Raw genomic sequence first — 14,684 nt, forward strand, 5'->3', positions numbered from 1 at the left:
TGCTGTGAAATGTAAATTTCTCCACTGTGAGACTAATAAAGGCATATCCAATCCAATCCAATAAACAGTATCTTAATCTCAACTGTCTATTGAAAAATCTAATTATAGACTTAAAACTTAATACACTTATTATATGATGAAGCAAAGCCTATTCGCTCAAACTTGACATATTTAATTAAAAGTCAAATATCACTGGTATTTTATTTTCTTTAAAAAACAATGACGTAAAAAGAAAACATACCCATTGGGGATTCACAACAAAGTGGCACCAAAAGAGAAGGAAAAATAACATGTTCAATGCCAACATAATAAATAGTCCTTTGTTTTAAACACTATTATCAGTGGTTCTTAACCTTGTTAAAGGTACCGATCCCAGCCGCTTCATTTGCGCATTCACCGAACCCTTCATGAGTGATTTTTTTTTCTTTACAAATTCAAGACATTAAAAAAAAAATGCATTTATTAAAAACCGACAAAACAATTACAATGAGTAAAATGTTTTGTTTTAATTGTGCACGAAATGAATCAGTCAGTGATCGCAAAGCAGCATGTCATAATTCATTAACATGTTGAGTCGGCTGTCTTTTAAACCTCCATGGCGGATTATATGTCGAATCCCCCGGAGATTGATTCACCGAAGAACCACTCGGGTTTGATCGAAACCAGGTTAAGAACCACTGCGCTATACAAAATGTTACTGGCTGGTGTGGAGTAACATGCATGATGCATGGAAGCTGGGGAATGTTTAGAACGCAGTACATTCATCACAACTTGGGTGGAGGCATAGGGGGGAGGGGGGGCGAATACATGTCCAGAAAGTCTCTAATTGCTCATCAGTCCACTTTTTTTGGCGCTTGTCTTTCTCAGTTCGAGTATTCCTGCAGAAAGGGGAGAAAATGAAATTGATCAACTTCAAAAAGGCAGAAATCGGTGGATTTGTGTGAGGAGCCTATTAAATCAAACTTACGGCTCTCGGTTTCTTGTTTACTTTCATGTCGAACCTGCATTGACAAAGAGACGTTCAACATTAGAAATGGAATGACAACAAGTGTTGCTACGACTGTACAATGACGGAGCCTAAAAACCAAACCGCAGCCCATTAGCTCATTCACTGCCAGACATGAGCAAAAAAATGTGTCCACTCAAGTGCCAGGGTTTTTGTCATTGTCACTTGAATTCTAGGACCCACATAATATTGAGTTTGAGGACTACCTAAACATTCAATGCAGCGTAAGAAACCTTAGACTCTATTTTTTTCATCAGAAAAAAGTTAATTCCTAAATTATATGGGTCCGGAGTTATCTGAACTTGAAATGAGGGCGGCTGTCCAAAATACAATACAATGCAATACAAACAAATCGGTTTATACTGTATATTGTTTATAGTTTTAAGGCTTATTTAGTTGGAAATTATATTTTATGGAGACCTGGGAACGGATTATTCTCATTTTAATTGTTTCCTATGGAAAATTAATTTTTGGGATACACTTTTCACCTTATACACTCTGTTTGGGAATCAATTAAGTTCGGAAGCCAAGGCCACACTGTATCGCGCTTTAACAACAGGTGAAGCTGGGGACATGCAGCGGCTCCTCTCTCCCGGCAAATTGGCGTTTTCGTGTTTATTATGTTTATCAAAGTCATAAGTGCCTTGCACGCTGGGTCCAAGAGGACAGTAATTTCATCTGTGCTGTATGTCATGCATATTAGTATATTTGACAATAAAGCTGACTTGACTTGAAAAAGCGCTAACATGGAAAAAAGGAAAATACTGCCCCTTGTGGAAAAGAAATAACATTGCCAGAGGCCACGGCCAGCGCTTTATCTGCACCCAAGCATGAAAAAAAAAAAAAAATACAAATTCGAAAATGGCGCCCTATGTCATATTTTTACTTCGCGGTTGCATTTGTGAATGGCAGTGAATGAGTTAAACAAAAAAAAAGGTAAACTTTGGTCAACAGCACAGCTTTTGACAAACGCGCTAGCAAAAAAAAAAAAAAAAAAAAAACGAGCCACCAGCCCAGTGACAAGCCATGAGAGGACTGTAGGGGTGATGGATGCTGACAGGCATTCAAAGACATGCTGCACTGAATCAAGAACTAGCAGGCTTCGACTGGACACACAGGAGACGGGTTCAGGATGTGGTGACGAGCAGACAGGATGCGTAGACCACAGGAGCAGGAAGTAAAATGTAGGACTTACTCAAAGTCATAATCAAACATGGCAGAAGGGCTGGGGCGGAAAGGGAAAGAGTCGGCATGACCACAGGGGAGGAAAACATCAGCAGCTGTTAGTTACCACCCACAGTCTGAACCCACTAGCGTCAGTGTGTTAGCCGGAAAGAGACGGAATGTCCGAAAGTATAAAAAAATAATGTATAGACAACTTTTTTTTTCTCCAGCAGTGTGGATGTCTATGAATGTACTGCCCCCCGCAGGTCACTCTTGGTATTAATAACAATAACAATAATAATAATCATAATAATAATAATAATAATACATTTCATTTCTAAGCGCCTTTCAAAATTCTCAAGTTCACTTTACAGTCACAGGATAAGTTCTTCTGTGGGTGAGCAGTGGCAGCCACACGCGCCATTATTCACTCAACTCCCAAGTCACTCAAATAGATAAAAAGCTAGCTAGCTAGCGGATAGCGAATAGATAGCCTGATAGCCGACAGCTAGCCCGCGAGACAGCTTACAGCCAGCCAGCTAGACAGCTAACAGCTAGCCAGCTAATAGCTAGCCAGATAGCTAATGGGTAGCTAATAGATAGCTAATAGATATCCAGCTCACAGCCTGTCAGCTAATAGCTAGTCAGCTAATAATAATAATAATATTTCATTTACAAGCACCTTTCAAAACTCTCAAGGTCACTTTATAGTCACATGATCCGTTTTTCTGTGAGTGATAATAATAATAATAATAATAATAATAATAATAATAAATTTCATTTAAAAGCGCCTTTCAAAACTTAAGGTCACTTTAAAGTTACAGACTAAGTTTTTCTGTGGGTGAGCAGCGGCACCCACCCACGCCAGGGTTCACTGAACCCGGAATAACTCAAATAGATAGAATGCTAGCTAGATAGCTAGTTAGCTTGATATATAATAAAAACCTAGCTAGATAGCAAATAGCTCCTTTCTTCTCATCGCAATGACTGTCTGTGTCTTTTGTGTTGTGTCACATTATTTGTTGTTTCTTTTTTTTCTGATTTTTTGACTTCAAGATGGCGCCGTGAGAGTGGCTGCGTTTACAGCAGCTCCTGTCTTTAGTTTTTCTTATTTTTTTCCTTGCATCACTTTGCTGCTGTGGAATGTAAATTTCTCCACTGCGAGACTAATAAAGGCTAATCCAATCTAATTATGCTAATTATTAAAGCACACACCGGTGTCGGATTTCAGGTTATTTCTGTTTACCTGTGTCTGTTTTTGTTCTTCCTCTTCTTATGGCTTCCGTGGTGGCTGCCAGATGAAGAGGAAGACGCAGCTTTTTGGGGCTTCAAGTCCTGCAAGGTGGAGTCGACATCCTCCGTGTCCTCCTGGCTGGGTTCGTTCTCTTGGTTCTGGAGGTCCGGTGACGCGTCGCTTTCTGTGCCGCTGCCCGCCTCACCTAGCCAGGGAACACGGATATCAGCACGCGTACATCACGGCAACACCGGTTTCTGACGCTTATCACTCACGTTTTTCGTTCATGTGATCTGGTAACCCACCTAGCGCACAAACTGCCTGTTGATTTAAAAAAATACATTTTACATGTAAATATTCAAAGCTAATTTACATGATCAAATGAGAAATATAAATCCACAAACTTACTGCAACTGAGGTGACTGACGACTTGCTGAACAGACGCTCGGCTTCCTTGAATTTTCGATTTCTTCGGTCGGTTTTACTATTCGAGTTCCTGTACGAAACATGATACAGATCAGTAATGTTTTATAACCAAAAGATAACCCACAAACTTACTTTTGGTTGGTTAGGTATCTGTCCCATCCTCGAATAATGTTGCCATACATTTGGGTGTCTTCGAGGTAACTGCCTTCAAAGGCGTATATTTGCCGTTCCAAATTCACAAGCGTCTCCTACAAAAACAATTGAAAATTAACTCAAATTCATGGCGCCCCTTGTGCGGCGGCCTCTACAGCAGTTCCTAACACTTTTTAAAGCCCTTTCTGATAAATAATGTAAGACAAAATAGTGCATCCAAAAGATAGACTGCCAAATGAAAAACAAAGTAATGTAGTTCATTCTATACGTTGAAAAAATGACGACTGTTTTTACCATTTTGTTTGGACGTATTTTCACTCAATGGCATTTTCATTTATGAATATGATGTGTTGTATGCAATTCCTAAATTTCCCCTCATTAAATGAACCAAGTGTGTACATTTTTATTTTTGTCATTGTGGAATAAGAGTATCGTTTAATTGGTACACTATGACTTGTTTTTCTGCGCGTACATACACGCATTTGTGCATTACATTGTGTTAAATTCCGACATTTTTCAAACTTCAATACCGTGTCCGTGTTTGATGACGTCACTCGTTTTAATCACGCGAGAACATGACACTCCCGCGGACCCCGGAGGAGCTGCTAACGTATTAGCCTCCACGGAAAATTAAGCTGGTGCTAAAAAACGGGACGTAATCTAGCGTCTTACAATATACGTAGGTTAAATGAAATGAGGTGAAATATAATAAGTCAAACACACAGTTAAACTAACAATACGTCTTCAAAGGTTAGCACTGGGAGTGGCGCGACAGATAGACGTGATTAGCCTAGCATTTAGCAAGGCCTAAGCTAGCAATAAACAAGCTTGCTGAAATGTTATATTTATAATTTGAATTTTGCCTTTGGCGGGCTTCCACGCACTAAGACCTTTAAATCCGTTATTTTCTTCACAACATCAACAAACCGCTAGCTCTTGTTTCCTCTTCACTAGTTCGGCAAGCTCTCGGCGAGTGTCCGGGATCTGAGGCGGGGTAGCTTTAGCGTGCATCGCCATGATGGATGGAGCAGTGTGGTTTGTAGAGAAACAAAAAGGTGGCGGGATAGCTTGCAGCGACTCCTAAATGCGCCGTTGCAGCCAACAGATGGCGGTAAAGTAGCGCAGAAACAATTCGCCACCAAATCACCATAGCAACAAACTGTTAACGGCGTTTACTTGAATACCTACCTTTCACAATTGTTAGTGGAGATTCTAGGCAATGGCTTGACGATACAGTGAAAATAAGCAATCACGCCGTGCAGTCTTATTAAAGTTGAATACAATGACGTATGTGCGGGTAAAAACACCCATGAAAAAACCCAACGTGTATCCCTCTGTTTATTTTGTCATTATTCTTAATATTTATACGTTGTTTCTTTGTGCCTCAAGGTGGAGACAATCAGCAAGACCATTGCCAGGCTTTGGCCACTATAACCTCAGTGTTGTGAGGCCCAGTTGGCATGTCACACAATGCTGTAGCATTTGCATCTAAATCCAGGAGGATGCTGCAAGATTCACAAGCTATTTCTGTTAAACATACACAGGTAATGCAATTTTAACGACAGTCCCTGTAATGCTATAAGATGGGATGCTATTTCGCAACAGTTTCCCCATGGAGCCTGAATATATACTGTACAAACTGCTGACATGGAAAATCGGGTGCACGTTAAATTGGAATGACAGCCTTTTCATCCATAATCAGAACCAGAAAGCCTTTAATAGTCCTACAATTGAGACATTTGCAGTCCACAGCAGCAATTTGAAAGGGGAAAAATGTACATAGTGCAAGGGGGTGGGGGTGAAAAGATAAAAAAAACCTGTACATAGTGCAAGTATAAGAAAAGCATATTGATATATGGTATATGATATATATAATCACACAAAACATTATTTGCATTGCATTTAGTCCGACCATCTCCCTCACCTCTTTAGAAGAGTGTATTACTGTTCTTTTGTACGTGTCGCTATTTAGATAAATAAATACATATCAGCTAAAACAACAATTATCTAAAACATAACTTTTTTTTACTTCAAAAGATCAACAAACTAGAATGCTCAAGAAGACACCGAAGTGAGGCATGCATTTCTCACAAATCACCAATAATAATAACTGGTTATTAAGTAGCACTTAAAAGACCGAACGTGTGACTGTGTGCACATTGTTTGCATTCCGCAATTGTTTGTTTTGGAAAGAAGGAAACAGAATGTGATTACCTGTTTAAATATGCTTGTCGGAGCCTGAGGACAATTGTCGATAACATTAGCAATATTTTTGTCTCTTAAATTGCACAAAACTCACACAACTGGCTCAGCAAGTAACATTGAATGAATTCAAAATATTAGCTTTGTTTTTAATCTTTCCCTAAATAAACCCCAAACAAGGGAGTGATAAGAAGTCGTTCTAAGTCATCTATTTTTAATCACCTTCCCAATATTCTGATACTCTCCTGTGTGCCTTCTGATACGTGGGGCGGGAGTTACTGCAATCCCAGCTGCCGCATATCCAGTCAGCGGTCCGCCATTGGAACAGCTGAGAGCTTGTGATGTCACCATATTGCCAACTGCTCGGGGGACAAACGGACACATCGGTGGCTCCCTTTTATTAAGTCGAAATAAGGCGATGCTCGGAGGGCGTTTATTGCATTGGATTAGCCTTTATGAGTCTCGCACGTGGACAAATTTACATTTCACAGCAGCAAAGTGATGAAAGTAAGAGAAAAGGAATCAGAATCAGGATGCCTTTAATATTCCCACAATGGGGACATTTGCAACCTACAGCAGCAAAATTAAAAGGGGGGTGAAAAGATAAAAACAAAATATTATATGCATAATAGAAATATAATAAATAAACAAAATAGTAGAACGGAAAGGAATTTAAAAAGGGTTAGGCGCTGCTGTAGAGGCGGGCGCCATGACCGGGGTGGGGGCTTTCACAACAGCTGCAGCTGTAACAAAGCACTTCACATAATAGTCAACACACAGCAAAATAATAAACACTACAGGAACATAAAAAAAATGGACAGTTGCGCAACCATAACGACTCTGTGGTGTTTGAGTACAAGACAAACACTTTATTACATGAAGCATTTCTAGATGAAAGAGGAGAAGATCAAAGCGTACTTATTAAATGAAGCAGTTATGAAAGGTAAGAATATCAAAGCGTCCTTTTCATCAGTGGATCAAGGGACATGGTGCAACGTGCACGTCTGCTACAAGCTAAGTTTTCAAAGCAAAAAAAAAAAAAATAAAGCCATAGCATCAATTGATGAAAAGAAACTGTCCCATCTCCTCTCCCACATAAATCCGCTTCAATTCCAAGCTGCGACACTTCCACATACGCTTGTGACATCACTTGCTGACTGCTGCCAACTCGGGCGCCATCTTGGACTTCCTTGGACTCTATGTGTCAGTCCTTTGGTTCTCAAACATTTTACACCCCAAAAAAATACCTTTTAATGTATTACTAAACACCAAAATTAAAAATTGTGTGGTCTAGTAGGCCTAGATGTTCATAAAAATAATAATTATAACCTGCCACTAGTTCAACACAATTGGGGTTTTCGTGTTTATTATGTTTGTTAAAGTCATTACAAGTGCCTTGCGCGCTGCGTCCGAGAGGACAGAAATTTCATCTGTGCTATATGTCATGCATATTAGCATATTTGACAATAAAGCTGACTTTGATTTTAGCTATAAAACCATTTCACTCCATAATGTACTTTCAATCACAGGTTCTTACATCTGCCTGAAATTCTTTCGACACGAATGGCTCCCATTGGTCATCGCTTAACATCGCCTCATCGTGCAATTTTCTCTCCGCAAAGATGCCGTGTCGTTGAAACCACCCCCGTCATCTGCTGGTGAGATTTTCTTTGCCTTCATCAGAACAACTGCATAACTCCCACACAGCAGCAGCTGTCGTTATATTCAAGATTGTGACCTCATCCCAGCGCGTTCTCCAAATTATGCCGCTTGTGTGAGTCTAGGGGATTTTTTTTTTTACAGTGAAAGGTGGTTTTTGGCCAAAAGTGCAAAATGGCGCCCTTCCTGTAGTCATAGGAGGATGTCGACGAGAAGAACTGCAGGCAAAGTTGAGTTCAACTTGTTTTTTTAATTCTGTGGAGGAGGTGCAATTATAGATGACTCCGTGGAATGATGGGAGTCTCCTTGTGTCTCAGTCTGCCGCAAACAAGTGTGGACATGCACCCTGACCCCTCCCTCGAAAAAAAAAAAAAAGGTCTACAGTCGAAACACTGTTTTTGTACATACTGCGGTATACATTTCAGGAAGAGATTAGAACAGATCCATCTAATCTTGTTACAAAGATTTACTCAAGGGGTCTAGTCTGTCTGTCCAAAAGGGCACTTCGGAATTAAAAAAAAAAAAAAGAAAGAACCAAGGCGTCTTTTGGCCAAACCTTATCTTACAAAATGGACTCTCCCGCCATTTTATAATTGTATCGCACCATATTGTGTTAAAGGACAACCGACGCCTCCGGACAAGTTGCGTCCATAATTTGTAAAACGACTTCAAATGACGTATACTGAGCGTATTTTACAAAGATTCCACCGCATATAGCTATATTATACGTTTTAAGACTCACGTTGAATATTCAGGAAGTCTTGTTTTCGAGTTGGTAACGATTCCAGATGTGATGACACGTCTGGAACGCCCCTGACCAAGAAAGCGACACACAATGCATTTTGGGTACTTTGTTTGATGTCTGAAAACAGCCCATTTCCAACGGAGCTTGGGCGCCATCTTGTGCATTTTCTGGGACGCTACATTGGAGTCTTGACGGCTCGAATTGATATGGAAGGACTTCTTTAATCGATTGCAAACATTTGTGCTTTCCTCTTCAGAACTATTTGAATCATATTCATAACTGGATGCGTAACAAGAAAGCATCTTCTCCGAATCTGAAGCCATTGTTTTGATTCGAGAGCAAGGCAAGACGTCCTTGCGTGACGTCACGAACAAGGGGACGGGACCTTCTGAAACTCGCCATTTCCGGGGTCATTTTGAAGTAGTTTTGGGACACTTTAACTCTTTTTTTATTGGTGTTTTGCATTTGACTAAAAATATCATCCTGCATGTTTTATTTTAGATGCTATAAAACGTTTTTCTGATGTCAGTTAGGAAACCAAAAAATGGTGTCGGTTGTCCTTTAAATGTTTCCTACTTAGCATCCACGAGCCTTTTCATGCGGGGGTCAGGAGAGTCTCGTCTGATGCGGCCAGTGGCGCCTACGCACACTCAAGTGAAGAAAGGCTTCAAGTTAAGGCTTTTATATGATGATTCTTAACATGAATACTGCAATTATTCATCGTGAAATCGTGTACATCCTTCAGTTTGATAAAAAGGTGATGCATGTGCGCATCACCTCATCCATAATTCATCTCGCTGATGGCCGAAGAGCCGAAGTGGTCGTGAGTCTGGTCTATTTATAAAAGTAGGCATGCATAGGGCTTGATTTGCTGCTATTCCACTTGAAAAGTCAATTTTAACATCCCTTTTTTTATTGTATCTCCTTGTAGATTTGTGTTTAAAAGCAATGCTTCCACCAGTTTAATAACAGCATTTCTTTCTTCAGAAGTTATTTCCTGGCTAACTGGACCCTCGAGTAAATTTCACCACACTTTTTATTTAAAGTCACAGCTGTGGATTGATTCAGATGTAGCACTACTGAAGGCCCAGGCGTGATATGCATGGCCTGCCACTGGTATATAAGCACAGCACTTAATGTTCTATGCTTTATTTTGGTTGTACTCCGTCTTTCATTTGCTTTTGACGACAAATTGAGATGTTGTCGGTGAGTTACACAATTTTACCTTTGCAAACAGTTATCTTGGACTCTTGTGTTGTAATAACGCAGACCCCACAAGTCACCCTGTTTTCAGCTGCTCGAAATCATCTGATGGGTCAAACCATTCCCCGAGTTAAGAGAGGAAAATTGCCCTTCTATGAAGCTACGGACTAAATACAATACGCAGCGAAGTAATTATTGCAAGTAATATTTCAACACATATTTCGTACACATTTGAATGTCCAGCATAACAATTTCGTTTGTCATTCCAGCACATGGTAAAGTCCAGTTTTTCCGACATGCGGTTTTCTAGGGGCGAAACGACGTCAAGGTAATTATAGCCTGCAAGGGCAATGACCGAAAGTCCCGACGTTTCTTCAAAATAAAATATCGTTATCAGATTGCGTTATCAGATTTTATCGTTCACCCCACTGAATGTAGATCACAAAATACTACAATAAGTCATTTTATATTTTATAAAATAAGCACATTGGTAAATTCAGGGATTTGTTCTCTAGTTAAGATTGAAAATAAAATGCTTTTTACAAAATGCACTGCGCGCAAAATGTTTTATAGTGAACACCGTAACCGGAAGTTCATTGTTTGTCACGTCAATGACCATTTTGATGCGGCGAAGACTCGGGTGATTTATTCCCACTGTGGATTGTTCCACAGAAGACACGTTACACTCGTTTAATGTCAATTTAGTATATTATTTGCAAAAGAATCGCGTCACTTCGCATAGTTTACAATATCGAATGTACATTGTCGTTTTCACTCGGCATTGAACTACTCCTGTTTTTGCGTCGCTCTTCTTCAATTCCGGTTGGATTTTCTACAGGGCGTGTTTGGCTGATTCTGGACCGGGAGTTGCAGCTCCTGTACTTGGGAGAACTGGTGAGGAATGACAGCAACTGGAAATTCACTGCAATCCGCCTGAATGGACGCAATGGACTATAAGGATCTTGGACATCATTTGGAGGAGAAGCTGACATTGACAGATAAATGTGAGTACACAACACTGCATCAAAATAGGTCATGGTGGGTTGTAAAATAAAAGAGCTGGGATCGTACCATGAGTAAAGAACTCTTTTAATTCTTGCTTCATCAAAATCTAAAATTACTATTTGGATTAAACATGTAACGTAGAAATGGAACTACAATAGTGAAAATACTGGTTTTCATTGGACGTGCAGATACATAACACCCCTGCAAAACATATGTATTTAGAAATATCACGCTCCTATATGAAGAGTTGGTAAATATTCTTCTCCTCAAACCCTTCTCAGTCCCCACCGCCCCATTTTAATGGTGAGGCTTTAGATCATAAATCTACCCTTCTACCTACAAACATCTACCCTTCATCTTCCCTTGACCTAAACATCTTGATGGAAGATGTCATCCACCTCCCTCCCACCTCGCGTATTTCCAGCAGACGTGCATTACCTTGATCAATGTTGCCAATTTCTGTTTCATGTTTGGCGATGTGCGGGGGTGCCACGGGGAGTGTTCAGGGGGAATATCAATTCGGGAGAGAGGCTGCCTCTGAGTCCTGTTAATGCCATTTGAGGGGAGAGAATTTCATCAGTATTTTAGTGAATTGTTTATGGGTGTGGTTGCTTGACAGTGCACCCATCCAATTATTTACTATGCCATTATGCCGGGTAGGGTCACAGCGAGTTGGTGATGGGGGATATCTGAGTTTCCTTCGGGAGGGGCGGGTACACCTTGCACCGATGACAGGCGTAGACCATTAGAAGTAATCAGACAGAACAAAAGAAGTAATCAGATTAGCTTCAGGGAGTAGTCCACTGCTGCCCCCAACTTTAGAGCAGGGACCTATCAGAGCAGAGGTCTGATACATAACACCCCTGCAAAACACCTCTGTACATCAGGGATATATATAGGGCCAGAGTTACCAGCACAACTTTAGTATGCTGACGAAGCTCTTCGGCTGAGGACCGAAACGTCTGACACCTTCAAAGATATACAGATGACAGCTGAAGAAACCTTTTCATCCTTGCACCGATGACCATGAAACCAGGACAAATGCGATCTGTACCTCATTCCCATGGAGTGTCTCGTTTAAAAAAAATCTACTGATTGCTCATACACCTGTCAAATAATCTGCACACGATGCCCATGACATGAACCTTTTTGCCCTGTATTTTGACGTGAGCAATGACCCACCCTTAAAGGCCCTTCGGGTAACCACCTGTACGTTTTGGGACAGTGGAACAAACCGCCAAATTGAGACTGATTCCAATCCAGAAACCTAATCTGGCGTTTACCCCCTCACTCACTGTTATACCGTTGCCGTCTAGTATCGAACATGCTACATAATTCCATGACCGAGAAATGCATCATCCGGTTTCCGGCCCTTAAACCGAGAGCACCGGCATGTGACGTGATCAGGAATGTGACACCTGAAAGAGCCAGGCATGCCAGATAAACAGAAACATTCTTTGCGTGTGTCTCCTCTCTCCGAGTCTCTGCCTTTTAAAAATAGCAAAAGGGAAGATAAAAGGAGAGCATCCCAGCTGAGGGCTGTTTATTTCTTTCTTTGTTTTTTTTTTGTTGTACATGCAGAGCTCTGAGAAGTTATACTCATTCCCCATATGCTTGAATAGAAGACAATCCATTTCCCTGATCTCATCACAACAACGGTTGTGACTTTTGTCAAATAAATCAATTCTGGATTCTTGCAGTACGGTTTCTTATCTGGAACACCGGCATCTCAGTCTAGACCCACTCTGAGGCTGGTTTGTTCATGTCCAGATATTGACAAAAGTATGACCAAAGAACTTTGGCCTGCTATTTGGAGGGATATCAGTTCACTCCCAAAGCCCATGTCTGGGGTTGTTACAGAGAAGAAAACTTTGTGTCCTCTTCTGTCATGTTGCCCCGCAGTCAGAACGCGTCATTGTGAAAATAATCACGCGACGTCGACTCGCTCCCTTTTGTCCAGATTGCTCCCGAGCTATGTTGACGTAATGTTCATGGCTCGCTGACAAGCTCACTGCCGGTCTGGAAATGCAGCCTCTAAAACTCTTGCAACACCAAACAACTATTCACCTTTGCGTTACTTAGCAATGTTGCGCTTTGTCACAGATTTGGAGGAACTGTCTCGCGTTTGATATTTGACCAGACATCTACCTTTTCCCTTCAGGGGTCGCCACAGTGAATCATGTCCTTCGTCTAACCCTGTTTTGTGCATCCTCTTCTCTCACACCAGTTACCTTCATGTCATCTTTGACAACATCCATAAACCTCCTCTTTGGCCTTCCTTTTGGTCTCCTGCCAGGCAGTTCAAGGCTCAGCATCCTTCTTCCGATATAGTCACTCTCTCTCTCTCCTCTGGACATGTCCAAACCATCTCAGTCTGGCTTCTCTGATTTTGTCTCCGAAACCTCAAATATTCGATGACTGCCATGTAGAGCTGTTGGAGCACCTCCTGTTGCAGGCCATACATATTTGAATTGGAGGGAAACCATTTTTTTTTGGGAGGGACTAGAATGGAATGGCAAAGGAAGAAACCAACGCTTTTCTCTGCGCACGCTCCACGTCAGCGTCGACGAAGACGAGAGCAGATGTTATAAATCGCAAACCCGACGCCTGCGCATGAAAAGAAGAGGAAGGCCTCCATTCTGCTGCAGAGTCGAATGATGGGAGAATGAAAGAACTTCCTGAGGGTTTATGTTCCGATTACTCATGTTTCCCTCCTCATTCCTTTTTGGTGGTTAAAAAAAAAAAGAATTGCCATTGATGTTGTTAATCCTTTTGGGGGGCGGAAGCAGAAGGAGGATTATTTCCTGTGTGAGGCAACATTTAGGCCCAATAGACTCGTCACATCAAATTCGAGATTAGCCCTTCCTACTTTTTTTTTTAACAAATGGGAATTGTTCATTTTTTTCACAATCTGATGATTGGACTACAGCAAACGTGTTTAGTGATAAACATTTTGAAGTTCACCTTGACCATGTCAGCCGGCCTCCGTGCTTCTCTGACTGCACTTTGCAGTAACCGTACTTGGCTATTTGTGTTGACGCAGCGCTTTAACCTCAGGGGGAATCACGAAACAGATGCGGCACCACTCCGCTTCGGCCTTGAGTGCCTGTTCGCAACTCCCCCGGTTGTCCATTTGACGATCATTCGCACGTCATCAAGCAGACATCAATTCTCCCACTGCATCCTCAGATTCTCATCTAAAAAGACGTGCAATTGCTGTCAACATGTCATATTTTCACATGGGATTAATTTCATGCTTCAAAAATAATGTTTGCTTTCCTTCACGGGTATTTTGAGCACATTTTAACCAGTAAAACCGCAGTTTCTCCTGCTTGCGATGGAAAAAATGAATGACCTCAGCAGTCGCCTACGGTGATGTTGCCCTACCTCTTTCGTGGACCTCAAATGGACTTCAAAACGTCAGAATCAGAAGCATCTTTACTGCCAAGTATGTAGAACACACAAGGAATTTGTCTCCGGTACAACACGCTGCACTAGTATCATCAAAAAATGGATAAACATGGAGGCACTACACACTAAAACATCTTGCAGCTATGGAAGCCACCGAGTGGGACTCAAACCCAATGACACTGAATGGCGTGAAAAATGAACCGCGTAGTAGTCAGGTTTCATGGTGCTTTCACGCCTTAGCATAAAACTATTTTCTTCTCCCTCCTCTCTCTCTCACATATATTTTCTCAAGTGGAGAAGAGTCACATTTGAATAACGATTGAATCATACCTAATGACTCCCATGTCTTTGTTTCAAAGCATCTGGAGACCCCTCCTCTCAAAGGAGTCACATCCCGTCTTCCTCTTCCTTTTTGCGAGGGGTTTGTTTTGACTCTTACACGTAGCTGCCTTTTTTCAAACACAGCTGTTAGGCTT

General features: G+C 41.2%; 2 protein-coding genes across 3 annotated transcripts in view; one reads left to right on the forward strand and one right to left on the reverse strand.

The window, feature by feature from the left end:
- Nucleotides 1-180: 180 nt before the first annotated feature.
- meaf6 (MYST/Esa1-associated factor 6) lies at nt 181-5,054 on the reverse strand. Of its 2 annotated transcripts, XM_089023895.1 has the most exons (8): nt 4,911-5,054; nt 3,963-4,078; nt 3,813-3,900; nt 3,680-3,725; nt 3,417-3,609; nt 2,202-2,231; nt 968-1,001; nt 181-878 (listed from the first exon to the last, which is right to left on the reverse strand). In XM_089023895.1, exons 1-8 carry the CDS (start codon nt 4,998-5,000, stop codon nt 864-866), a joined length of 612 nt encoding a protein of 203 aa, XP_088880021.1. In that variant the 5' UTR covers nt 5,001-5,054; the 3' UTR covers nt 181-863. The 2 variants fall into 2 exon arrangements, with proteins under 2 accessions (XP_088880021.1, XP_088880022.1); XM_089023896.1 differs by lacking the exon at nt 2,202-2,231.
- Nucleotides 5,055-10,425: 5,371 nt separating this feature from the next.
- The window catches only part of map7d1b (MAP7 domain containing 1b), a 30,271-nt gene continuing 26,012 nt past the window's right edge, over nt 10,426-14,684 (forward strand). Inside the window, exon 1 of the mRNA XM_089022929.1 lies at nt 10,426-10,796. Within this exon, the coding sequence (XP_088879055.1) occupies nt 10,730-10,796 (67 nt within the window). The 5' untranslated portion in view covers nt 10,426-10,729. The remainder of the gene's footprint in view (nt 10,797-14,684) is intronic.

This window comes from Hippocampus bargibanti, linkage group LG20 (assembly GCF_051943395.1).
Source record: "Hippocampus bargibanti isolate YZ-2025 linkage group LG20, ASM5194339v1, whole genome shotgun sequence".
Lineage (NCBI taxonomy): Eukaryota > Metazoa > Chordata > Actinopteri > Syngnathiformes > Syngnathidae > Hippocampus > Hippocampus bargibanti.